Genomic DNA, 26280 nt, shown 5'->3' on the forward strand with positions numbered 1-26280 from the left:
ATATCCCCGTGGTGCCCTGCTTAGCGTGAGGAATTGCTCCTAAGCTGCGGTCCCGAATATATCTTCCCATTTCCTTTTAAGTTTGGATTTCACCAAAGTTGGCATTTTGAAAGGGAAAAAGTCCTAGATGTGATCTCTGGGCAGAAACTGGAGGAAGCTCACTGAAATCTGACCGCTCTGACTTGATTAAATGCAAGCAATAGTGCTGGGAGGAGGGGTGGAAACTCACTTCTCCTTTCATTCATGGTCTATGTGTTAGGCTAGATACTCATCTCTTGAAGACTTGATACCTCCACAAGGCCCAGTGGGTCTCCAGTGACACCAGAGGGTGATCAAAGGGAGAATATACTCTGTTATCAGAGCTCTGGTTAGTACCTTATGGTCACCTTCCATATCAATCAGGAGCAGATTTCATCACCAGTCTGCTTTTTTTTTTCTTTTTTCCTTTATTTTCCTTTATTTTCTCATGGTATTCTTTTATTCTTTTCTCTCCTTGCTTGTCTTTGTTCCTCCCACTGCCTTCGTATTCCTGATGCAAGTCTTTGTGTTCTCTTAATTTTATCTACTGAAGTGATCAGGAGGGAGTACTTGGTACTTGCTAATGAAGTTCTTTGGCAATTAGAGGACCAGGGAAACTCCTCCAAACAAACTGTTGTTTCAGGATCTCTCTAGGCATCCTGACCCTAGCTGCAGATGTTTTTGGTGGCTTTTTCCCCCTCCCAGAGATTGCCTTGAGTTAGAAAATCAGCTTGTCTTAAAACAAAAATGTTCTTCAAAACCTGAATTTCACGTGGGCTGTGTAAACTTGTAATTTGGGTTTGGTTTGGAAAGTAGGCAGTGCTGTTGTCTGGGAAGTTACAGTGCGAGAAACATGAGGAACCGCTGGAAGTCACATTAACTGAGTCTGCTTGGAGAACTGCCTCCGTTCTCTCCAAGAAGGCCTGACTTCTGCATTTCTGCCATGTGCTGTGGGTGATGCTCACAATGATGGTCACTTGAGTAGTTGCAACAGTCTTGAATGCGCAACATTATGGAGGGTGGAAAGAAGAATGCCAGGCTCCCCAGATAGTCTCCTAGGACTCTACCTCAGCCCATGCGCTGATCTCCAAAAGAACATTCTGCTTTGATCCTTGCTAAGTTTTATGTGGGTAAATCAGAAAGCCCTTTTGCTAGAGGTTCACGCCTTTGGACTTCCGGAGGTGATAGCTGGGGGTGTTTGCTGGCACCTTTACTCCTTTCCAAGTTCCATCAGGGCCAGTGTTCAAGGTTTTGAGCTGACCTGGATGGTCCCTATCCACTACCTATCCACTACAGGTTTCCTGTGGGTTATTAGACCTGCTCCCCTCTTTATCAACTCTGAGAACAGCTGTTATTTAAAAGTTGCTCAAGTTTTTCAACATGATTTTGGGATGACTGCTGGTTCCTCCAGCCCCTTGTTTTCTTTTAGAATTTCTAATCCCATTTTCTATGACTAACTTCAGTTGCGTGGTTTCCACAGCGAGGATTAGAGTTTACTGCCATAGGTACGTCATTCTGCCTTTGAAGCTGCTTGCTCATGCTTTCCTTGGCAAGCTCTTGCAGATGTGCTCAGCAACAACAGAGATCTTATCTTTTCTAAAGCTGCAAAAGGGTTAATCTGAGGAGTGTTTTTATGAAACCAGGTTCTTTATTCTTCAAAGCTTTTACTGTGATCGTTTTTGATGATTTTGGAAGATTTATCACATCTGTCTTTGTAATTTATATTATGCTTTTCTTTCTTCGCTTGAAGCTTTCTAAATGATATAGAGGATATAGTTAAAGTTAATAATGATAAGCAGCTTTCCTTGGCAAGCCCTAAATTGCATGCCCCTTGGGTACAAACTGGAGAACGTGACTGTCTACACATGGATGGCAAGAGGTTTTTGGCTAGTATGTCTGGGGTGGTTGAATGAGCAAGCGCAGGGCATCTGAAGAATGTCTGCAGCTTATAAACAAATGCAGGGAAAGGCCTTGCATCTCCTAGGCAGGCGGAGAGCAGCACGAGTACTTCTTCTTGAGAGCCTTTTTGTGGTGATGGTCACCATTGTGATTGAGCTTGTTGTGTGCGCAGGGGGGACGGCTGGTGGCTGTTTGAGGGAGTGTTACTTTTCATCAGGGAGATGAAAGATATCGCTATTGATCAGGGGATTTTCTTTATGTGGAGGCTCTCCAATGAAATGGAGCACCTGTGCATATGCAGCACTTCATTAAAAATGTGAGACAGGATGTGCCCTCTGATGGGAGCTGTTAATTGTGCTTTTGGCTCAGTCTGCCTCTCCAGCAGATGTATACCACGGTGACATTTTTGCAACCTAATAAAATATTACAGGATGCTTCACCTCAAGTGGAAACTTGATTGCTGCTTTCAACCAACACGTCTTTGGAATCAGGTGAGGTGCGTGCACACCTCACCGGCAGTTGCACCTATCTGCTGGCAGAGCTCCGGGGTATTGATGCAAGGCTCATGGATTGCAAGGGCCTGAATGGCTCAGGTGGGATGGGTGTTAGATGCCTGGCTCTGCTTATTTGGTACGATGTAGTTGATGGGCAGATGGTGCCGATATTAGTTGTTAATCACTGAGTCACTGTTGAGTTGTTTGTGTAGTTCAATCCAAAATGTCTTGAATTTTTTTGTGTGCTTCTAAAGACACAAGGGAGACTTCTTTGGACTCACTGTGTTTATCCCTCATCTAGTAATGAAGGCTGAACTTTGTTAATTGTGACTTCTGGCACGAAGTTGTGTGCTTGAATACATGTAATATATGGGTCTTCCAGAAACCCCTGGGAATCTGGTGACTTGTCTTTCAATTTTATTGCTTTTTGGAGTTGCACAGATCGAGAAGCTTTTATTTCTGAGGATTTCATTTGTCTTAACATTTTCCTACGCAGGAAGTGGCGTCTCCTGGGATTTAAGTATTTGCTGATGCAAACCTCTGCGATCATAGGACTGTTAAAGAACTATCAAGTGTCACATCATTCGGTCACCAGTTCAAATCTAGTCCAAAGCAGTAATGGATATTTTTGTACTTTTGACATCTTTCATCCAGATTTATGTGTAGTTGCTTCAACTAAAGACACTGCTTGCTACTCAGAATTATGAATTCAAGTGGAAAGTAAAGACTAGAAGCAGATTTTTCTATAGCAAGAACTTCTATTTGGCTTCTGTATATGGTTGTAAATCTATATGGTTGTCAGTGCTTTGGAAATAATAAAAGTAGTGTCTTTCCAGAGGAGCATGTGGTTCGCTGTATAGGATGCAATGCAGAAAAGTGACCTCATTGGCCAGAAAAGTTAAATGTGGTGTTATTATTATGTGAACTTTCCTATGGCTTTTGAATTGCAAGAGTCTTTGAAGGCAATACAGAAAGAATTAGACTTTGAAGAGTGTGAGTGATATTAGAATTGGACGGAGAAGGTTTTGGATGCTATCAGAAACATTTCTGGACAAAGTGCTTCCCAAATTCTTCAAGGCAGCTGCTCTTCAAAACAGTGGTGGATGGTTGGCTGGGTGTGGGCTGGGTGTGTGGCTGTGTAGGTTCTTTCCTTGTTTCTTCCAGCATTTGTTTCAGAATCTTTGCACGATTCGCTTCTTCATTTCTAAGCCCTGCATTTTATTTCATGTTTCTGGTCAGGAATTGTCAGGACTTTAGTTCAGGGTAACATGTAGTACTAACTCACAGGACTGTACGTTCTCCAAACTGTAGAGAGCTTGAAATAGTTCAGTCCTGTGTCCTCCCACGGTGTTGCAGTTCATCTTTTTTGTTCCTTTTCCATGCAATCTCTTCTAGATGTGTTAGAACATAGAAAAAGCCTTGTGAATCCCTGCAGCCAAGGGCCTGATCTACTTGCAGCCACCTCCTGCTTCCCAACCTTTTCCTGAGCATTTCCTGAACGTTCTCTGGCTTGTTTCAGGGACCAGATCGGCAGCGTATCAGGAATCAGTAGCTGGAGTCTTTCAGGAAAGAAGCTGGAGATGCTGAATTCTGGTGTCCTGATTGTTAGAATCTGTTAGCAGAGACCTCCAGATGTGAAGAGATGTTAAAGCCAGTACAAGTATTTTCTTTCTTTGTGCTCCTGAGTTGAGAAATCTGAGCTGGCTTCCCCTCCCCAGAGTGTGCTGGGCAGCATCCCATGGGAAATCACTGCTGGCTTCCCTCAGTGTTTTGAGGTACAAAAAGTATTTATAAGATATGAAGGTGAGGGAGGGAAAAAGAATAAAAAGATATTTAGTGACATTAAAAAACAAACAAACAAACCACCCACAGGACTTCAGTTGTCAGTGTGGCATTTTTTGACTTGAGTTTTCAGTGGTTTGTGTGTGTGTCTTATAAATGTGTCTTTATATGTTTGTGTTCTGGAATGATTGAGGAGGGAACTGTCAGTCTGAGGTCAATATGGAACCCTGGCAATTGAGAAGTTGTGAGGTAGTTCACTTTCGTTCCTGATGCCACTTATTGCTGTCATTTCCTTGGGTGTCTCAGAGACAACTGGTCAGTTATTTATTACTTAGAATACTCTGTTACAAAGAAGTGTCTCAGAAGCATTGAGGTTTGTTTTAATGCTGATTTGCTTTATAAAGGCACTGTTAAGTTTCAATCTTAGCTGCAGTGGGATTCCACTGGACAACTTCAGTCTGTCTTTTACGTTTCTGACTATTTATTGCTGTGATTTCAACCAGAAACAGCACAAAATCATAAATTATCATCCATCTTTTTGCTGGAGACTAAAAATGGAGAGTTACTAAAGTGCAAAGGAAGCCTTATTTATTTATTTATTAACTGAGTCATGGCAAGATTGGCAAGTTGCAAGGGAAAATATAAATCTGGTGTTTACTGTAGCTAACAATGAAATCCTCCTTTGACGAAAAAGTAGTAAGGGTGAATTACGCTTTCAGTCTCCTTGCTGCTGTGGAGGAGTTCAAAGGAGCATTGTGAGTTTCTTTCCATCCTTGGTCTGGAATGGGGATAAATCAAAGGAAGTTACCCGTTTGCTTTGCTCATTTTCTGAAGTTTGGTCCTAAAAACATGGTAGTCATCTATAATTTCTGACTTTCACAAGTGGTATTACAGCTTTGTATCTGTTTTCCTTCATTGTTGGCCAATCACTGAGTCGTGCAATATCCAATTTTGAAACCTGTGATCTTTCACTTAGGTATGAATCCTGATACGTATATAGACAAACACCGAACTAGCGTGAAATAACATGTTGAATATTTGGCGTTGTGTAAAATAATAGATGTTATCTACAAATATTAATTACTCTGCCTCCACTTCTGATACCATAAATGTTATTGGGGGAAAATAATAGAAAATAGCGAGGCTTTGCCAAATGTGAAGTTCAGCATCATGTGAAGATGGACCAGGAGTCATTGGAGTCCTGATTCTGAGAGAGAGAAGGAGAAAGGAATGCTGAATGTTAGAAAAATATTGCCTGTCTTTTTTGGAAACAGATGAAGTAGATTGCAGATGAACGTATTTGTCAAGAGGAATTAACCATAATTTAAGAGTCATGTAGGCATCCAGCAGGACTGAACAAGACTGTAGAGAATAAAGATAGAACCTCTTTCCTCTTGCTTTTCATGATGTGCAGAGAACACCTTCTCTCGTTGTTTCACACAGCTTTGGTGTGTGTGCAGTGTCTTGATCCAAGTCTTGTGCTAGGCTTTTACAACACAGAATGTAGACCACAAGGAGTGAAGCCTGATGAAGTGGAAAGCCATGGCTTTTCCACTCTTCGTGTCTAAGGGGTATTTAGATATTAGTAAGACTTAATGTACATCACATCAAATGTATGAATTTCAAGCCATCCCAGTGTGGGTTTCTGTTGCGCTCTGCTTTATTGAGCTGTTCCATGCTATGAAGGCCGTTTTGAGGTTGCGTTGATCAAGATAGTACTGTGTGTTTGTCTTCCAAGGAGAAAAGTGAGGTCAGTAGGAATGAATGCTGTGCTGCAACTCAAACTGGAGAAGAGAATGTGTGTCAAACTCCTGCTTTGGGGCATGGTTTAATATGGCAGTCTTAAGTTATGTGACAAGTGACTTTCTTGTCTTCCTTGTTGGGCTGCTCTCTCTGACTGTTCAGTTGAAGTTCTGTGCTTTGTCCTTTACCTACTCCTCCCGGAGACGATCCTTTCTGTTGCTCCAGCATGTGCTCTTCAGCTTTGCTTGCTGCACCTTCCCAACTCAGAATTTCACCACGTTGCTTCTTGTAGGTGTAGCCCAATATCCCACCCTTCAGAATGCTGAAGGCTTGATTTTAAGTCACCTCCTCATGTTTTCTGGAGGTAACACATAGCATGGAAGTCATATGGATTTTGGGTATTTGAATACTTATATACTGTGTTGGGAATTAAGGCAACCAGAAAGGCAGCAGATTGGAAAATCCCTTCTGTACACAGTCTGCCAGTTATCTGATGGGATAAGACTGAGATGCTCTCTTAACCCAACTCTCCCACTTTTTGGGTTAGGTCCACTTGTTTGTTCAATGAGTGAAGAGCATGTTGTGTATCTGAACAGGTGGAGAAGTGGGATGTTTAAATATACTGCTCTTAAAAGCCCATAGAAGGTAAAATAGGCATTCTCACCATTTCCCACATCTGTGCTTCCACAGAGACGTCTCTTGTAGATGGATGGCAAAACATACAACTCTTCTTTTTTTTTGGTCTTACTTCCCTTCCTGCGTGTAACCTTTCCTATGAATTCTCTCTGGTTAAAGTATATCGACAAAATCTTTATTATCTTGGTTTTACAAATTTGGCTTAAAAATTCTTGAGTTGGAGCTTGGCAAACACTGCCTTAGTATGCAAACAGTGGGGATGGAAGAAGGGAAATCATTTGGCTGTTGAAAAGCTACATATGGGAAAGTCACATGGAGCCTTCAGTGTTTTATTTATAATTCTGGAAAGGCCTCTGCTAATTTGTAGAAGTAGAAAAGACCAAATAGTGGCTTCTGGAAAGCAAACAACTCATTTATTTATTTTTCTTTTCCATGAGTATTTTTAATGTAAGGATTGACTTCACAGATTGTTACACTCTTTCCTTCTTACTTTTTTTTTTTTTTTGAAGCTTTCAGGATGTATAATTGGCTAAACTAACATTGCAATGAAAACCTTAACTCTTGCAGCTTCTTACTCTTTGAGTTCTGGTTGTGAAGCCATGAGAGGTGTTTAGCTTTCATTCAGCAGATACATGTTGAGCTTCCAGGAAGGTAACTTGATTTACAGTAGGTGCACCCAGTGGGAACCAGATGATTTTCACATTTGACTTTTAATGAAGCGTTTCTTTCAAAATCTCTTTTCCAGGGAAAAAAACACAAAAAAACCAACCCACCAGCTTAAGCACACAGGACTGTATAGTAAGTAAGCACTGAAGCCTTCCAGCTTTGGCTGTACCTGTGAACAGACATTTCTAAACACTAGTCCTTGGGATGGTTCTACCAGTTATTGATGCCACTTTGAGTTTTATACTGGCCTGATTCTGAGCAATGTTTCACTAATACCACCACAAAGCAACTATATCATGTGAAAAAGCTTGTACAAAACAACTGGAAGAGTGGTGGTGGTGGGCTGCTTGGGAGGCTACAGTGCTCTCCTGCTGGGATTGCTAAACATGGGTAACTCTTTACAGAATGGCATTTAAGGTTACATTTGGAGTCATTAGGTTATAAACAGTCCGCAGGATATTTTGCATGCTTCATGTTAATATTCTCCGAAAGTCTAGATTCCCCAGGGAGCAATGAGAAAATGCACCAAAAGACATTTTCAGTTCTTGAGGTTTATCCACAGCTTCCTAGATCGCTAAGGCTTGACTGTCTCACGAAGAAGCTGTTACAAAACAAACTTTGGTACAGTTCTCAGAGTGTTTACATGTAGAGAGGGATACATTGGTGACGCCCTTCCCTTTAGCTGTTGGATTTCTGTATTTTTGCTGGCTGGCTGTAGATGTTGATTACAATTCAGAAAGTCTTTGGGACCTGAACTGGGTAAATTGAACCTTCGTTTTCAGCCATGCCTTTTGATCCTTTACTGTGCTGGTAAAGGACTTGGCAGGGATGTTCAGGTCTTGATACAATGTCTCAATCTGTGCTGTTTACTACAGAAAAGAGTCGGTCCTTTCGTGTTTCCCAGTAAGAGTCATTGAGAGGGAATCTCGGGCATTTCTGATACCGGAGCATTCCTAAGAGAGCTGTCCCACCATTTGATCTGTTGCTAAGAATGAATCTCTGTCTTTTGGCTGTGAGTGGCTGTTTTATGCTGGGCACAATCTGTGTAGAAGTGAAGCTGTGGGGACTGTCCTGTGCTTGTAAAGTCTTCTGAGCATTTCCTGCCTTTACCAAATGCTTGGCCTCAGTAGCGGGTGTTCCTTGCAGGTCGGTCAATCTTGGGCAACAGCCTGAAATAAAATGAAACGTGTAGAGCACCAGCTCATCCTTCAGAAACCGATCTTATTTCAGATTGCCGTGTTGCTTTGCATAAGTCTGGGATTTGGAGGCCTGGCGGGAGGCTCTGGGTGGGTTATCACACTTCAGCGAGATCTGGGCTCTCTGTCAAACCCTTGACCTCAGTTGACACGTCTCATACCTGAGGATGGAACTCACAAGGGACATTCTTGGCATCTGTGCGCATTCAGATTTCTTCCAGCTCATCCAGTTAAGAGAGACCAGGAGGACTTGAATTGGGATCTGCTTGAGAGCTGCTAGAAGCGGCAGCGAGACAAGCAAGTTCCATTTCACTGACGAGCTTCTGCATGTACAAAAGATTGCGTTGTGTTTTATTTATTTGTTTATTTTGAGTGAAACGCCGCTCGAAGTTCCCAGGAATTCGGGGATGTTTTTGACAGTCACTTATTTTTCCTCACACTGACCTTAACTCAGCATGAGGTCAGACTCGACAAATAGTCTGCTGGGTGCTGACACTTTAAAAGATAGTTGTGTTGTTGGTTTATGCTGAATTCGCTGCACAAACGGCCTATATGTTTTAAGCCGTCTGACATCTTTTTCTTATGCCACATCTGATTTTTATTTTTATCTTTCTATTTTCTTTTGCTGATGTTGGAACCAACTACTCAGTTCAGTGTCCCAGAACTGGAGGGATAATAAAGACTACTGTTCTTCTTTACTTTTGGTCTTACGTTATGTTGCAGCTGATGAGGAAGACTCAAGGCTTAAGAAAATGTTCTGAAAATATGGACTTGATGAGAAAAAGTGAATGAAAGTATTAATCTAAAATGAAATGAAAAAGGTAGAAAATGGTGGGGCTGCTGAACTTTGCCACTGAGCACTTAAGGATGACTGAGGGAATGTGTTGCTTATGGGATGCTGAGTAGAGAACTGTGTTTCGGATTAAATTATGGTACATTGGGTTCGTTAAGTGACTGGAATATATGCTGAAGAGTTATCTGTAGATCCTGGAGAGGTCTGTTCTGCTCTGTGCTAACAGTGTGGGAGAGTGTCCTATGCTGGTCTGTTACTGTACTCTACTAGTAAGTGATGTGCATGGTTTGGGATGCTGTATTTTATGAGTTGTTTACGATGGATATTGGAAAGAAAGTAAAACTTAACATTTGGTCTCTATGGACTTTGAAAAAAGTCTGTTATGTCTTCTGAAAGCAGTTCTGAAGAGTAGAACAGCAAACATTGGTGCTTTAGGTATGTTGAGACCTTCCTGGAGTAATGTGATGGACTGGGGGATCCTGAGAAGCCTTCCCAGCCTGGTGCCTCTGGGATTGCATCTCGTCTCTGAGCAGCCCTGACGTGAGAGGCTCAGATGGCTGTGTGAAGGAGGCTTGGTGTTGCGGGTCACCCTGTCCTCCTCCAGGCCTGCTGCAGCCAGGGGAGTGCTCACCTTATCTGCTGGTGGAATAACAACCACTAATGGAAATTACAGCAATTGGGATAAGATAATGCCCATTAAGGCAAGTTGTGCTGGTCAGTGTTTTGTCCTGAGATAAAGCTGAAATGTGTTTCTAATTATTGAGCATTGAACTTTATTTAATAAAGCATATTGATGCATGCTAGGGGAATGTAGTTTGATGCCGAAGGAGTGACCCTACAGATAGCAGCAAGGTGGGAAGCAAGACAGCGGGGTGTCTGAGGTGTCTGCCCTTGGAATGACAGTGCTGCCTGACTTGCAGGTATGCGGCAGAGATTGAGAACCTGGCTGCGATTCCAGGTGCCACCAGTGCTTCCAATGCTTGAGCGAAGTGCAAGCTGTGTAATGTCAGCACTGAAACTCGACCCGCAGGCATGGCTTCCTGCAGGCTGCCTGCTCCTTACGCAACATGCCTGTCCTGGGGCAGCAGTGCTGCTGGGCACCCACAGTATGTACACCCAATGGGTGTTCTTAGAGCCCCGCTGCTGAGATCTCAAGCAGCTTTCTGGCACTCTCCATGTTTTACGCTCAAGGAAGTTGCAGCAGAAGGGCACAGCTGATCGTGGGAGGCCTTTAATTTGCTCTGTGTACTTGAATCAAAGCAAGTTGGTACCTGGAAACCCACATCCACGTGCTCTGTGTTTTATGTAGGTGATGCTATCTGAGGGCTTTCCTGGTTGATGCGATCCCAAAAGCTCTCCACAGTGGTTGGCAGAGCAACAAAGTGTGTAGGATTTTGGGGGGCCATTCTTGTCATTTGGCAACACAAGCCAAACAGAACCTATGCTACAGCAGAGGAATGGGTAGGCTTTCAGGTCCTGACCTAACCCCTGTCTGAAACAGCAGGAAAACTGGAATCTGTACTTAAATATATACTGAGTTGGTTTATTTATTCCTCATTTTCTATTTATTCCTCATTTCAAAAGAAAGTGATGAGTTTGCATTTCTTCTCCGGGCACTCAGAGAGCTCCTTAACACAGTAATTTGAGATAGAGAAGATGTACTTCAGATGAGGCTTTCTGAAGTGGTTTTTCCCCGAAGTTTCGTGTTTTAACAAATTTCTAACAGCAGAGGTTAAGATCTGATAGCTCTCCTTGTGTTTTGTCTGCTGATTTAAAAGTGATGCCTTTAATACTGTTGTGTTGTGATCTCTTAAATGCTTGTGGTATTGAGCTTTCTTAATAGCTGAACTTGTGGTTTCCTTTTATTCTTCACTTTGGTTGTATGAAGATACACGTACACAACCCTTAGTGCTCTTTATTTTGGAGATCCAGCAGTGCTGCCTTGTTGCTGTCAGTGGGAAGCCTTCCCTGCCTCCTTGTGCCTCAGTTAAAATCCTTGTCTGTGGATGTGTCCTGTGATGTGTGATCCATCACCCACTGATCAGTGGGTGGAGGTGCTATGGCAGAGCCCGGGTTAGGCTCTGAAAACACCAGTGAACTTCAGAAACATCTGACCGGGCTCTATAAGTCACAGATATCCCAGCAAAGCCTTAGGCAATGGGAGAACCTGTCAAGGCACAGAGTTGGTTAAATGGTCAATTAACTGCACCATGTCTGAAGAAAGTTCTGAGCACGTCTGTGCTGTCAGGTGCCCATTTGACAGTTGTCGCTGAACAATTTTCTTTGGCTAATAAGAAAAGAAGCAGAGGTCAAACAGGCAAATGCTTCCTAATGTGCAGGGATGCCATCCCTTCAAATTGCATACCTGTACATGTGGAATTACAGGCTGCACATCCTATGTGCTTGCTTGTGGGTGTTTCCCAGGTCACTGCACCTACACCTGGTGTGTGGGACCAGGTTGTATCTGCACAGCAGCATTTTGCTGAGTGGCACTTGAGGGGAGGCAAATGAGGTAGAGACTCATGGCCTCTCCTGGGTTTTGTCTTCCTGCCCATGCTGATGTGATGCAATTTAGCTGATCCCTGACCCTCTCCTGCTCCGGACTTCTGCCTTCATGCATATCTTGGTGATGAAATGCCACATAACCTTCTTAATCTTCAGTTCTCTGTTTTTGTGAGAGATTCTTTTAAAACACATCTGCAGGTAGAGAAAGATCAAGCCCTGTGTGATCTGCAGGGGCTTGTTCCTGTCGTGGTGAGGCCCAGCAGCAGCAGTGCTGCATCCCAGATAATTGCCCCACGTCTGTACCTATCCTTCTTATTGAAAACTCGTACGTTCAGACTGTCTGCTGGCATAATTGCCTTAGACCCTGATGAAAAATTCATCTCCTAGGACACCAGAGGGTCATTTGGAGCAGCATTATTCCATGAAGTCTAAAGGCAATAGAAGAGCAAGGAAGGAAAGTAACCTTGGAATCGAAGCTAGTCTCCCCAGCACTAGTGCCGTTAGCTTTGGCAAACCCTTTTTCAACAATAAAGCCAGCTGCCATTTTGGCATCAGAACAAGCAGACTTGGCATCAGCCCCTCTGGCACCAAATACACAGCTTCGTGGGAGCTGGCATCAGCGGTGTGAAACAAGGGTAAGACCCAAGGGAAATGCCAAGCAGACATGAGATGAGCACTAAAAATAGCAAGTTGCTGTCATTTGGAGAGAAAACAAATAGCACCCTTAAGAGGAGGGTGTCTTGAGATTTCCATCAAGGTTATGCTGGTAAGCAACTAGCATTAGCAGCTTTGGGACAATGCTGTCTGCTGTGATGATGTGACCAGAGGCCAGGCACCTGCTGTATTTTTGGTACCCACATGGCACAAGACGCTAAAACAAGAACAGACTCTTACCGTCTTGATCCCATGTTTGGAGGATCCTATTACTGTCTGCACTCTGCCTTCAGCCCAGTCTGGAGCACGGCGTCTCTTCTTGAGCCCGTACCAAAGGTCCTGTTTGCACACACGAGCTGACGGAAAACAAGAGCAGTGCTGCCAACAGCGAGAAGCCTGGCGGGTGTCCCTGCAGCACCCCGACACGCCAGCCCTGCTGGAGATGTCTCATCAAGTGTGTAACAGCTGATCCCCCACCCTGCCCTGTGCTGGCTCTGAGGGAGGAGTTGCCTTTCCTATGATTTCATGGCCCGCTCCAAACTAAAACTAAAGGGTGCCCGAAATCTGGCAGCACTAAAGGGACAGAATTGAACCCGACTACACTGAAGCAGGAAAAGTCATCTCTAACAGGGCAATTCTGCCTCTTTACTCCCTTCTACCTCAGTGGCTCAGGACTTCAAAACTTTTTCTGAGGTCTCTGGGCTTCCATAGCAGGCCTGGGTATGAAACAGCAGCCACACAAAATAACCGTGCCAATAGCCTTTGGTGTTACCACATATTGGCTTGGCCACAGCTCTGCTGCTGGGAAGAAGTGCCTGCTGGACCTGTGGCTATCATTTTCCCCTCCTCAAGCAAAAAGCAGTGGGAAATAACGTCACTGAGGGCTGAAAATTTCAAGCTGTGCTTCACAAAAACTATTTTGATCTCATGGAAGGAACCTGGACTTTTCATTGCCACTGCTCTGCCATCAGCTGAAGCAGCGGGGCTGGTGGTGGGGCTGGGACAGCCTGGACATAGCTGGCTCCTGCCTCTTCTTTTGGGTGGGTGCTGGGAAGGGCTTCTCTTAGGCATCCCCTGCCCCATCTCAGCTCTCTGCCCTTTCTTGCGGCAGCTTAATACAGAAAGCAGCTTCAGAAAAGGGGCTGCTGGCTGAGTTACAGCCACTGAGGCTCTCCACCACACTGAGCATTTTTTGAAGTACGCAGCCTCTTCCTCCCTGGTTAACCAGTTACTTGGAGACAAAGCGCTGGTGACAGCTGTGAGGTTGAAAAGCAGTGTCCCTATTTGCTTATCTAGACTTAGTAAAGCAGTAGAACTGTATTGTGCTTTGAAGCCACTGAGCTGACAGGAGCAGCAGCGGGCTGCAGGAAGAGGGACCTACCCAAGGAGATTCTGACCACTGTAAGTCCTTGTGCTTCCTTGCACATCAGAATGTATTGATCCAGCAGGCCTTGAGCTCCCTTGCATGTTTAAATGTATTGAACAGTCTAGCTGTGGCTCTGGCTCACAAGTCAAGTTTCCACACGTGCAGTGTGTTTTGCTGGTGCTGCTCTTTGTTCTCTCTAGCAATGAGGAAGTTGGTTTGGCCTGGGAAACATTAAACGTAAGTGACTTTGGTGTCCTCATTTTGTCTTTGGACTGCATACAAACTGGGGAGACCAAGCTTAGCCAGCTCCAAAATAGCCCTGTGGCAGTAGACACAGAGGATCTGGAAGGTTTATCAGGACCATGTATCCCCTAAGGAATAGAGCAGATACTCTGGGTGCTGGGAGATGTTCAGACTGGCCTGTTCCTATTGTCCTCTGGAATTTTCTGAGGCCATTCTTTGAAGACAACATCAGTGGTACATGTTACGAGAACCCAGTGCACACACTTCTTGTGTTGGAAAGCTGTGTTGCTGTGTTGGAGTGGGTGAGTGGCCCTTTGCTTTTCAGGAATCAGTGACCAGTGGGCAGGCTTTGCAGGCAGAAATGGTGTGCAGGCAGCTTTACACTGCTTTTCTGTTCCAGTGCTGCTCATCTCCTGATAGCTCATCCTGTTTTTGCTAGCAAACAAGTCCCTTTAGAACTTATTCTGTCAGAGCAGATGGAGCTTGGTTATTCCTGGATGTTATCTTACTGAAGAGAAATAGGGATCTGCTTTCATGCCTTTCTATACACTGTTCCCCCAACCCTGTTTTTCTCTTTAATCCCAAAGCCATCTTCATGATGGGGAAAGATAAAGTCATGCTCCTTCAGGTTGCTTCTTTCACTCATTGTTTGAAGTGCCTGGCAGGTCTGTGCAGTCTCAGTTCTAGCATCCCAGGCTGTATGATGTCTAATGGAAGCAGATAGCTGATGCTCGAGGGATGGTGCTGGTAACAAAATAACAGTGTCCTGGGATAAATGTAGGAGCTCTTAGATACAATTGTTCCACCTTCATGGTCATCCTGAATATGTATAGCTGCACTATATGATTTTTGGTTGTTTTTTTTTTCCCCTAGAACTGTGATATTGAAGTTTGAGGGCATACTATAGACGACACAGATTTACTGTTCCTTCAACAGGACTCCAGCAGTGGAGCCACTAAAACTAGTATTGTGCTTCAGGCCTGACAGATTGGAGCTGCACAAGTTCATTTTTGTTCCAATCATGTTGTCATATTTGGATTATATAAAGGTCAAGCTATCTTTTTGAGGGTATCAAAATGGATAATGCATCTTGCTGGGTTACTCATCCACTCACAAACCTGTCCCATTCAACACTGCAGCAGTTCTACAATGGGCCAAACAACTTCTATTGCCTACCTCAGTAGCATGCTAAAGCCTAAGTCTGTGTTGGGTTGTGGAACTGTCACAGAGCATCCTTTGTGCAACGTGTTTGGGGTGGGTGGCGTATTCAGGAGAGCAGTCCTACCGATGGGTAGAGCTCAGGCTCTTTGTTCCCTCCTTCCCTCTAAGCTGCAGTGCGACTCACTCTGATGTGCTGAAAAAGGGTGGCTGGTGGCTTTCTAAGCAAGCGGATGTTCAAAATAATGTTGATCCCTTAACATGTTCTTACTTCAGCCTTGACTTTTCAGAGCCCTCACGTGATTTATTTACAGAGAAACTGTAAAAACCTGTGTTTGCTCTGTTCGTTTTATCTTTGATAAACACATGAGATATGTGGCCTTGCAGATGTTAAGCTCCAGGTTCGCATAAAGGAAGTGAAACCCATGCCGAGCTGTTGCTTTCATTAAAATAATAATTATTTCAGCACTGCATGCTCACAAGCAGAGGGCAGTAGAAAACTGGAAGGGTTTAGGAACACGTGATGAGCAGATGAGGGCTTTGGGAGAAGATTTTGCATTAAGAGGGGCAGGAAGATTGATATCTTTCACAAGAAGTTAGTGAACAAGTACAGACTAATGAATGGGTGAGAAGATGGATTGGGGACTTCTGTTCCCACCTGGTAATATTATGGAAGTCAAATTAGAAGGTGGTGAATTCACTACAGACAAAGGAGCTATTTGTTCATAACTGCTGCCTGTGAAGCTCATGGCTACTAGACAAATCATTGGGGTTAGGGCTTTGGGTTTAAAAACAGTGAAATAAAAGAGGGTCAAATGATACCACTTGGGACACCCAAAGCAGTTGCAAAGATAAGGAGAGCCTATGTGTTTTGAAAGATATTGTGTCAATCAGGGATCAAAAGGGTGTAGGCTAACTTGCCCAATTGCTGGGGCTGAAAAGGATGTTACTGCTTTTCCACTAAGTTACTGCCTTTGATAGTCCTTCATGACTTGTCTTAGATCTGCAATAAAACTTTGCATTTTGAATAATGCTGGGGAAGAGCAGGTTGTCAAAGCTGCATTACCTCTGTCTGAGGGATTCGGAGATGGCTGCATTGGCTCAGCCCTGAGATCTGCCCAGGGCCCAACAGCAGCAGCCAAACGGGGTATTTCAAAGGATAACGTGAGGCTGCAGAAGTGATTGCTAGAACAGAAAGCTGCCCTTTTGTGTTGTTGGTGTTTGTCCTCAGAATTGGAAAAGCAAAGGTTGAGAGTTTGGTCTGGAAAGCACAAGAGCTGGAAAATCCCATTGCCTAACTGATGGTGGTTCATGCTGATGTTTTGTATCCTTCAGGAAATTGCTGATATGCCTATTAGGAAAAACAGAGATGTGCTTACCGTGGACAGCAAGTCTCTATGGTGGCTTAAAACTAGTGAAAAATAGATAATATTTATGACATCCTCACAGCCTGATTGTATGGGCATGCCCAGCATGGGGTTTCTTGCTTGGGGCTGGGAGGTGGTAGCAGTGCTCAGGGAGGACTTCTGGCTTGAGGACAGTGGGTATTGCATCTGGCACTGCTGCAAACTGCCTGGTTCCAGAAGTTAGAGAGGCCAAAACCAAAGGGAGTTTCCTCTCTGCTGAACATCCCCTTTGGTGCTTGGAGGGGTGCTGGCCCCCATGGGACGGACGAGGACAGCTGCTCATTGAAGAGATGCCCGAAAAATAGAGACTGCTGAGTGTAGGTAGGAAAAGGAAGTTAAATTTAGATTACCTTCTGCAGTGTCATCTCCTACCTCACTGTGGAACTTGCTGTACTCCTTGCTGGGGAGAGAGGACAAACAAGAAATGCCATCCTGCGCACCAGATGATGAATTTGTTTATAAGGCTTAATTGCCCCCTGGCACAGCAGAGTGAAATGAGCTCTCTTAGAATTAGAAACCATTGGTGGGTTGGGGCTGGTCGTGCTTTCCCTAGGGAGAGGGATTAAAGTGCCTGCTATCTCCTGTCCCAGGGCACCCAATGCCAGTGGCAGTGGGGGATCAGCGCCTACTGCTCTGTGGGGCCAGGGCTGAGTGGGGACTTGAGAGGTGCTCGGAAGCAGTGAGGACACGATATGGGACCATCTGGAGATGGAACCCGCTGCTCAGCAAACGGCAAGCAAATTTAGGCATTTAACCTGTTCTAAGGGAAAAAGTTCTTTTGCTTAGCGAGCTTTAGTCCCCAGCGGGGACCTGTCGGCATCCAGCTCCCAGAGCCTGACCTGCTGCCTCTGTCCCGCACCGGCAGCGCAGCTCGTCTGCGTCTTCACCGGCACTGCCTCGAGGTTCAGCCTTTTTTCTCTTTGCTGTTTTTTTCAGAAGTGCCCGACCTGATGTCATTTCCACCCCGGCTGGGCTGCGTCTGAGATATGTCACGGGGAGTGGGAGGAGGAGGAGGGGGAGCCAGCGAGTGCGCGCCGTGCCCCAGGACCCTGTTTACTTTGCATTCCCGGCCGAGGAAGCCCTGGTTTAAATAGGATCGGAGGCGCGGGCTGCCCACAGCTGAGGAGGAAATGCTTGCTGCGGGGCTTTAAATTCCTGCGTTCCCATGTGCGGGTGCAGAGGATGAGCCTGCAGAATGCCTTTCCTCTTGGGTCTCAGACAGGTAACTGGGCTCGGTGTGGTGGGCGCTGCTTGCTTGAGGCTGTGACTTGCTTTAATTTTGTTTTGTTTCCCCTTCCTGCACTGGGAAATGATTTTCAGTTCCCACAAGCCCTACAGGAGGCACTTCCCCACCCGTTGCGCTTAACCGGGGAGCGTGGCTGATTTTTGCTTAGTGAGGAAGGAGCAAAGCAGCTGTCTGGGGGAAGAAACCCCTGTTTTGGTGGCGGCGTGTAGGGCTGCAGCTCTTTGTGCCTGGTCGGTTATTATGGATACTTTCCGTAGTCCTTAATATGAGATTGTGTATACAGTGCCTGGAAACTTGTGCCAAACTTTCTTGCACGAGCACTATTTTGAGTGTTAAGCTGCGTTTAATAGAAAAACAAGTTAGGCACATGTATAATCTCACTCTCTCTTCTCTGACAATGGTCACCAAACAGAAAACGGCAACTTGCTGCTCCCCAGTTTGGTGGCTTTTTGATTTTTCAACATGAACGAGGAGCTTGGGTAATGTGGCTGGGCATGGAGGGGAGTGAGAAACGGTAGCAACTGGCCAGCTGCTCCCTGCCGGAGGAGAGTGCCAACTATTTGTTCTTGGGCTCAGGGAGAGCAAACCCTTTTTTTGGTCTGGGAGGCACGTCTGGAGGGGAATCTTAACTGTAAACTCTCTCCAGTGCCGCTGGGTTCTGTAATCCACAGTAAATGGATACTGCCTGATACCAGCGTGCTGCCTGCAGTTTCTGAGGGGGCTTTAAAATTTCAGGGTCTGGCTGCAGCATGGTTGAACTCCCAACTTGCTGTTGTTTGGAAGGCAAAATGATTTAACACACTGCTGAGCAAACAGTGCTGTCTCATTTTCCTTATCAGTTCAGTTTTTGGTGAAACGCAGCTCCCCCCCCCCCTCCCTCTCAGCCTGCTGATCTGAAAACAGTTTTACATAAGAAACTACCTCTAGCACAATGACCTTCTGTGGCTGGATGCAATAGCTATAACAACATTTCACTTGTCGGCACTCGGGGCAAAGGGGCTTTCCCTAAAAACCCGGGATCTGAACCGAGGAGGGAGATGGAGTCACAAAACCTAAACAGCTTTGGGTAACTCAAGTTGCAGTCAGCACAGCTGGCTTAAATGCTGAGATTGCTCCAGTTCCACGGGCATGTTTTTCTCTCAAGTTCCTCTTTCTAAACGAACCTTTTCATTTTGGGAAGATATTTGGCACGATTGAGGCGCTGCGTAAAGTGCAAAGCGAGCAGTGAGGTGCTCTGCTGCCTGGTTTGCTCGCAGTGCTCACAGCTGTTTATCTCGGAGTGCTGGATGGTGCTTTTCTGACTGCTTGTGACTTTTCTGCATAGCTACAGAGGCATTTACAGGAAGCAGAAGAAGGTGTTGCCTCAAGAGCAGTTGAGCAAATCTCTCGACTATTTTTATCCGATGAGAGGTCCAGTGGAAATGAACTGCTTGAACTTCAGTTTTAGATGAGGGAAAAAAAAAAGAAAGTATTTGGGGCCGTGTCCTTCGTGCAGATTGCAGTAAGAAATTTCTTTTCCCACTTCTAAAGTGGGGAACAAAAGAGCTGGTAGCGAACAGTGCTGTTTAATTAAAAGCGTGGGAGGAATTCAGGAACATCTCGTCACGCATCCGCCTCTATTGTCTCCGCTGTTTGCATTCGGACTGTAAACCCTGCGGTGTCGGGGAGGGCTCTGCTGTGCTCCAGCTCCAGGGCACCCCGCTTCCCTCGGCCCCATGGCGCTGCAGCAGGTGGGCTGCCCGATGCGCGGTGGAAGCGGTGTTTTGGTTTGGGTTTGTTTTTCTTTCAGTGGGAGTGATGTTTAAATGCCTTTGACGTCAGCACTAAGTGGGTGTCTGTTTAAAGCTCCCGCCCCAGGAAGCGTGGTGGTGCAGGAGCTCAGTGATCATTTTTAAGCACATTTCAGGGTTGCAGGTGGAAGCTTGGCTGCATCCTTCTGCTCCATTGCAGAAATAACAAAGGAACAGAAGGTTAAAGTACTGGATGCCAAACTTCCAATCTTTTACTTTTTGGTGTTGTCAGCTGTTTGGTGGCGTGAAACACCCAAACGCAACAACCTCAGAGCTGTCATTTCCTGGAACTGGTGTTGCTGTGTGATGACGGCTGCAGCTGGGAAGCTTCTGCTGGGATGTAAACACTTGCACGTGAGGTGTGGATATGGCAGCTTCTGCAGCCTGAAAGTGAAACTTGCCATAAACAAAAATGAAAGCAGCCCTTCTCAAAGCGTACCAGTGCACTGTCATGTGTGGGAGGGCAGCACTCCTTTAGGTGGTTGGGGTGGTTCTCTGCAGTAACTGAGTGCTACAGACTGATTTGTTCCGTAGGTGAAGGTTGATGCAACCTCAGAGGTGCTGCATGCTGTGTGGGTGAGCATGGGCATGTGTGTAGGGTGCCTTATGAAGGAATGTCTGGGCTTCGTTTATTTTCAGCCTAAGCTGTCCATCACAAGGCAGGCTTACAGGGATCTGCCTGCTGTCGTGCTGCCAGGGGCCAATACCCAAGGTTCCTGCACATCACGGTGGTCTACACGGCTTTCATCTTCACCAGACTTTGGTGCTGTTCAGTTAGTTGCAGCTAGTCTTGGCCCAGCCTGATATTTTCAGCAGCTCATCTTGTGAAGCAGTTTTGTGTTTGCCAAACTGGTGACGTGTGCTAAGATAACAATAGTCACTTTTGTCACTCCAGGTGCTTATGAGTATATATGGTTCTAACACTGCTTGCAAGTCACTCTAAATAGCTGGCATTTGTGCACGTTCCTGCAGGTAGCACCTCTTGTTTGAGTTCCATCCTATGTGGCTGTCCTGGCAGTGGCTGAGTACTGGAAGTGCGGGTCTGTGAGCAGTGAGATTGGGGGAATATCTGGGTCAAGATTTTTTTAGTAGATGCTTATTGCTGCAGTCCCATGAGAACCATGCGACCAGGAGGCCTGGCACGGTCAGAGGTTGTGCCTGAGGACCACTAATGCCAGTAGCATTGTGCCCTGGTGTGAGTGCCATCTTGGCAGGCCCCTTCAGCCTGCAGCAGCTCTTTTCCCTATGGCACTTGGTTCTTTACCCCTGGCATACCATTTTAATCCTCATCTCTTACATTCCAGCCACTAACTGCTGTATGCCATGACAAAGCCCGAAGCTTGGAGTGGAGAAAGTATTAGCGTAGGCCTAAAACCTGGCTACCCTATCAAAGAGAGCAAAGGCAGTGAGCCTGCTGCCAGGAGACACAAGTCCAAGTGTTCTGGCTCCCTGGACGTCACTGAAGCCAGGACGGATTGATATACCCTGGCAGGGCAGGGCAAATAACACAGAGGGCATGCGCATGCAAGGTGCTCATATTTAAGGTAGTGGAGGCTGGATTTCTGTGGAAAGGAGAGACAGAGCAAAAAGCTACAGCGGTTATTAGATCTCAGCAGTATCAGGCACTCCTGGTTTGAGTTACCTGGTCAGTGCCAGCTGAGGAGTCATCTTTTGTAGGCGGTTCATGCCAACTATGCACTTCTGAGCGTGGGCTGCGGTGTTTATTGCTGCCGTTGCACATATTAATTTTCAGCTTGGAATATAGCCACGCGGGTCTGGAATTTGCTCATCTTCATCTTTCTCCATTTTGACATAGCAACAGTGTTACCAGGCTAGGTGCTGTTTTTTCATGTGCTTGGAAGTTCCTTGATTCTTTGAGTGCAGTAATACTGCGCTGTTGGTCCCTCCATTCCCTACATTGGTCTTAATGATTACAGACATTGAACCCAACCATTTTGTTCTGAAATCCTCTACAGAGGGGCAGTGTGGGCAACTTGCAGACTTCCATGAATGCCTCCAGTCTTGCTTATGTCCCACATTTCGACCTTTAGTTTGTCACGTAGACCTCCAGCAAAGGTCCAATACAGAGCTGGAAGGTGGAGAAAGTTGCTGGCACTTTTCCCTGATGTTGATGTTAGTGTTTGCTGTGGCTTCAAGCCTGATGCGTGCTGCTGCCTTGAGTCCTCTTATACCTGCTGCTGATGGATGTTTTAAGGATTGTTTGTAAAAGCACTTGACAGCAAAACCGTGCTCCTGGCAGAGTTGGCAGCATGCTTGTGAGTCTATCAGCAATGCCAGCGTATCAACAAGAACAGAAAAAGAAGCAAAAAACATCATCATCTTGTGTTTGTATGGAAACACAGTTGGTTTACAAAGTTTGTTTATGACAGAGGAAAACTAATCCAAAAACACCAGATCTAGAATATAAAGACTCTCCAGGTGCACCAAAATGAAGTCTTCCCAACTCAGTGAGTTCCTTAAGAATTAGGTTTTAACAGGTGGCCGCTGTTAGCCTGGGCAGGGGAATGAAACAGGTTTTGGGGCTGCAGAGCTGTCAGGAAAGCTCTTGCCTTTTAGTGTGCATCAGGGATGTTTAGTGTGCACCAGGGATTCTGTGTCTGCAGTTTCCCAGATATCGGTGTCAGCTCTTTGGGTAATGCCAGGGAGGCAGCGACGCATGGGCAGCCCCCAGTATGTGCTGCTTTACAGGACAAAGCCAGCTCGTTGAAATTAGCTGGAATTCTCCAAGACTTTGCAGGAGGGAGATAAGGGATGGCATGTTCAGACCACTTACTTGTGAAACAGGAATACTCTGCTCTGTTAGGGCTGAGCACACTGAGAACAACCCCGTGTAGACACTGCTTAGTAATCCTGTCTGGAGGCGTCTGCAGCTGGCTCAGCAAGGGCTGGCAGGAGGGGTGTGCCTGCTGGGGCAACCAGAAGGCAGGCAGTCCTCTTCTGCAGGGAAGCCTGTGTTGGAATGCCATAGCCACTGGCTGCTGGCTGAGAAAGTGCTTTAGGGAAGAAACCTTCCCCTTGGGTTGTTTTTGTAAGGCTATCTTAAAATATGTATATATACCAACAAAGCATCTTTGTAGTACTTCAGTGCAAACTCCATGCTGCTAAGAACGATTTAAAACGATCATTAAAAGTGGTGCTAGATGGCAGCTAGAAATGACGGCATCCCAAGAAAGTGTGAATGTTCCAATTTTGCTTCTGTGAGGCTTTTTTTTTTCCCTTCCCGTGTGCGTGTTATCTATAAAATTACTGTTTCAATCCTGTGCCTTGTCTGTGGCTGTTGGTGTGAAAGAGGAAGCGCAAGCCCTTGTCTTGTTTCCAGGCGACACTTAGACTGTAGATAACTCCGTTACTGATATGTCTTAAGTAGTAACCCTTTGGCTGCTTGTGACAAAAAGGAATGAATAGGAGAAGGAAGTAGAAAGTAATGCCACGGTGATAATAAGAAACGTGCAGGATGGGATTTAATTAGAAAATGAATCCTAATCAATGTGCTTGGCGGTAGGTAGAGGATTCCTGGCAAGACATGGCAGGGCATGACCTCTTGGCTTGTGAAACAGCAGAAGAAAACACGCAGGGGCTCTTCTTTTTGCTCTTCTTTATGCTTGACCTGAGAAGGGAGAGGAAAAGAGGCTGAAACACTTGTTGCAAAGGATGTCCCTGTAACTCTAACCCAGCGCTCTCCCAGCGCTGGACTTTCTATCTAGTATCTTTTTGGTGCCTTTCCCCTTTATCTCTTTCCCATGCCAAGGTGTGTAACCCAACATCGGAGGTAGCTGTGCTCTGAGCTGGGGTTTGGACCACATGACCTGCTGGGATTCTTTCCAAACTAAATTATTCCTGGATTCTGTGAAACAATTTGGAAACAAGTTCTGGGTTTGACACGTGGAACTCCATCTAGCTCCAAGAAGAGCTCCCAGCCACCTGCTGGCCTCAACGCGGGGCAGCCAGCACCGCGTCCTGCTTGGGCTTTGGCAGCATGGTTGGTGGCCAGCACCAGATGGGCTCTGAAACCTGGGGCTGTCTGAACTGGGGGTGCAGAGAGCAAACTCTGAGCTCATTGACAGCTATGGGTGCTCTCACATCAGCAAGGAAGAGTATTGCTATTGGTCAGAGTGCAGAGAAACTCTGGACAGCAAGCCTGAGTTCTGCTTCAGGTGGGAAAGCAGTATGTTGGTTGACTGAATCTCCAAAAGCAGACAGGAGATCCTTTGGAAACGCTGATGTTGATATAGGTTGCTGCTGCCAAAAGACACCGTTATGTTCCTTCTTGTTAGTCTTTTGAAGCAGGCAACACAGCGTGGAACAAATTCTGTGGGGAGAATAAACACAGGTGGTCAAGGACAGATCGGTTGTGATGCAAAGGGGATCCTGAAATGGCACCGTGGGACTCTGTTCTTCTGCCAGCCTCGCAGGACTCATTTGCTAGTTCAGCATCGATCCTCATGTGTCACAACTGTAAACCTCCAGTGGTGACTTTCTGGCTCGTGAATTACCAATAGGATTGCAATTTCGCAATAGGAACCTAATTTCTCAATTGGGTTGATGTGAGAGCCAAAATCTATCACGTTCATCAGTTGCACTAACTCTGTGAGGCCAGCAAAAGTGAGGAAAAATCTAAATAAACTAATAAGAACAGATAAGGGAATAGACATGTTCTATTTCTTTCCCTGACCAAAATTACCATTTTTGGAATGAGCAGTGTGCCTGAAATGGAAAATGCTATGTTAGCTCAGCAGTGCCTGCTAAGAGTTGCTGTAGGCCACTGTGATTAGAGATGGAAAACTGCCCCTTACTCTATATGAGAAACTCTGTATGAGAAAGTTCCTACTTTTAATGTACGACATTTTAAGACAGAGTATGAAAGTTTGCTTTAGCTACCTGCAAAGCAGATGTGCTTGCAACATCGGTGTGCTTTAATAAGGTTTGTTTGTTTTCAAGGAGAGATGTTTTGTCTCCTGACTTCCAGGTTGCCCTGCCACCTGTTAGAGGTGTACACACCACAGCCCATAAAGCAATTCTGTTTTCTTGTAGTTTGGTACTTTTTTCCACTCACGTTTTCAGACTAGAAGGAAAACTGGGACTCCCGAAGGGATTGGGGGGGACTGAGACTTCACAGCAAACTCACTTTTACATCTTAAGTGTCCTGAGGACCTGCTGGGTGACACAGTGCAGCTGATTTGGCTCTGATCCTGGGCTACTTCATGATTCCAGGAAGAAGTTTTACAGGAATGCTGATCTTACATAAAGCACATGGCTAATTATGAGGGATTCGTTTTAGATTGGAATCTTGCAGGAACATACTGTAATTACCATTTAGATCTAAATGAATCCAAGCAGTCTTTTCTCAGCTTATAACATTCTGTTTATGCTGTGTTTCCTCCACTCGGCGTTCAGCCCCAGTAATGCAGTGATACCGTGTAAAACAGGGAATAAATGACATTTCACCTACAAAAGAATGCCTTGTGCCCAAAGCATGATAACTGTTAACAGAAAAGAAGAGGTTGATAAGAAGACAGTATTATCTAGATGCTAAAGCAGGAGTTATTTAAGAGAGTTAACGGGTTTTCTTCTAAGCTGTCATTTGTGGGACGTATTCTTTGATGGTCCCTTGAAATGTTTTAATCTCTTTGTGTATTGTAAAATTTCCCAAGCCCATAACTTGTGACTCTTACAATGCTTGCAGATTGCTGGGTAAAATAAATTACATTTCAGAAGATACTGACCAAACATCTTAAAAGTGTGTCTGTTTAATTTTAGGACAAGGAAACCTGCATGGGTGTCAACAATCAAAGTTACATATGTGAAACGGGCCACTGTTGTGGACAGTCCCAGTGTTGCAACTACTACTATGAACTCTGGTGTAAGTCCTTCTGTTTTGTATGGCTTCCCTTCCTAATCTGCATGGCTGTCATACTGCAGGTCTGGCTTGTGTCTTGGGAACGTTGTATTCAGCTCTTGTTTTGCATTGCTGTTGCATTTCGCTGCAATGCAAACTAGAGTTGACTCAACAAAGCAGGGGAAATAGGGCTATTGCAATGAGCATTGCCTTCTTCTGGGGAGTAATGGGGCTGTCTTCACATGTTCATGACTGGAAATTTGTTGTTTGGTCTTCTTACTGGTATGGGCCATATTGGTCTGGGCAATAGTATGTGACTGAGGAAACCACACTTAAGGGAAAATGTTCACATGCACAAATCTTAAGTTTGACTCGCTCAGAATTAATTCAGTATCTTTCTTCTTACTGTTTCGGTATTTTTTCAAGAATGACAGTTTACATCTGATTTATCTCATTAAAGTTGTCCTCTCAGGGGCCAGAACCTCTGTTCTCCAAGGAAACGCAGTGTTAGGAGCACAGCTCCTTGGGCACAGTGGGCCTGGGGCAAATTTTGTGAGCTGTATTTCAGCAGTAGCTGAATATGGTCTACTGTGAGAAGCGTGCATATTGCCCATTGCAGGTTCTCCTATTTCCTGGCCATTTCTGCAAAATCTGGGCTTTAAACCTACTTTTTTCTCGCTAATGGTTAAGTGAACTTTGTGCTAAGTGTGTGGAGAGCAGCAGGCAGGTCAAAGCAGGCCAGCAAGGCTGATAAAGAAGCTGAAAGGGTAGGAAAGTAAGAAATGTGGAAGTTCCAAGGCAGCCTTTGAGTTGTGCCTGGGCTGACAG

General features: G+C 45.3%; 1 protein-coding gene across 5 annotated transcripts in view; it reads left to right on the plus strand.

The window, feature by feature from the left end:
• WBP1L (WW domain binding protein 1 like) overlaps positions 1 to 26280 on the plus strand; it is a 48266-nt gene that overhangs the window by 9166 nt on the left and 12820 nt on the right. For 2 of the 5 annotated variants that reach the window (XM_072340034.1, XM_072340035.1), the window contains 2 exons: positions 17496 to 17781; positions 25374 to 25476. In XM_072340034.1, coding sequence (XP_072196135.1) covers positions 17755 to 17781; positions 25374 to 25476 — 130 coding nt within the window. In that variant the 5' untranslated portion in view covers positions 17496 to 17754. The remainder of the gene's footprint in view (positions 1 to 17495; positions 17782 to 25373; positions 25477 to 26280) is intronic. The other 3 variants (XM_072340033.1, XM_072340032.1, XM_072340037.1) reach the window with 2 other exon arrangements.

Source organism: Excalfactoria chinensis, chromosome 6 (genome assembly GCF_039878825.1).
Source record: "Excalfactoria chinensis isolate bCotChi1 chromosome 6, bCotChi1.hap2, whole genome shotgun sequence".
NCBI lineage: Eukaryota > Metazoa > Chordata > Aves > Galliformes > Phasianidae > Excalfactoria > Excalfactoria chinensis.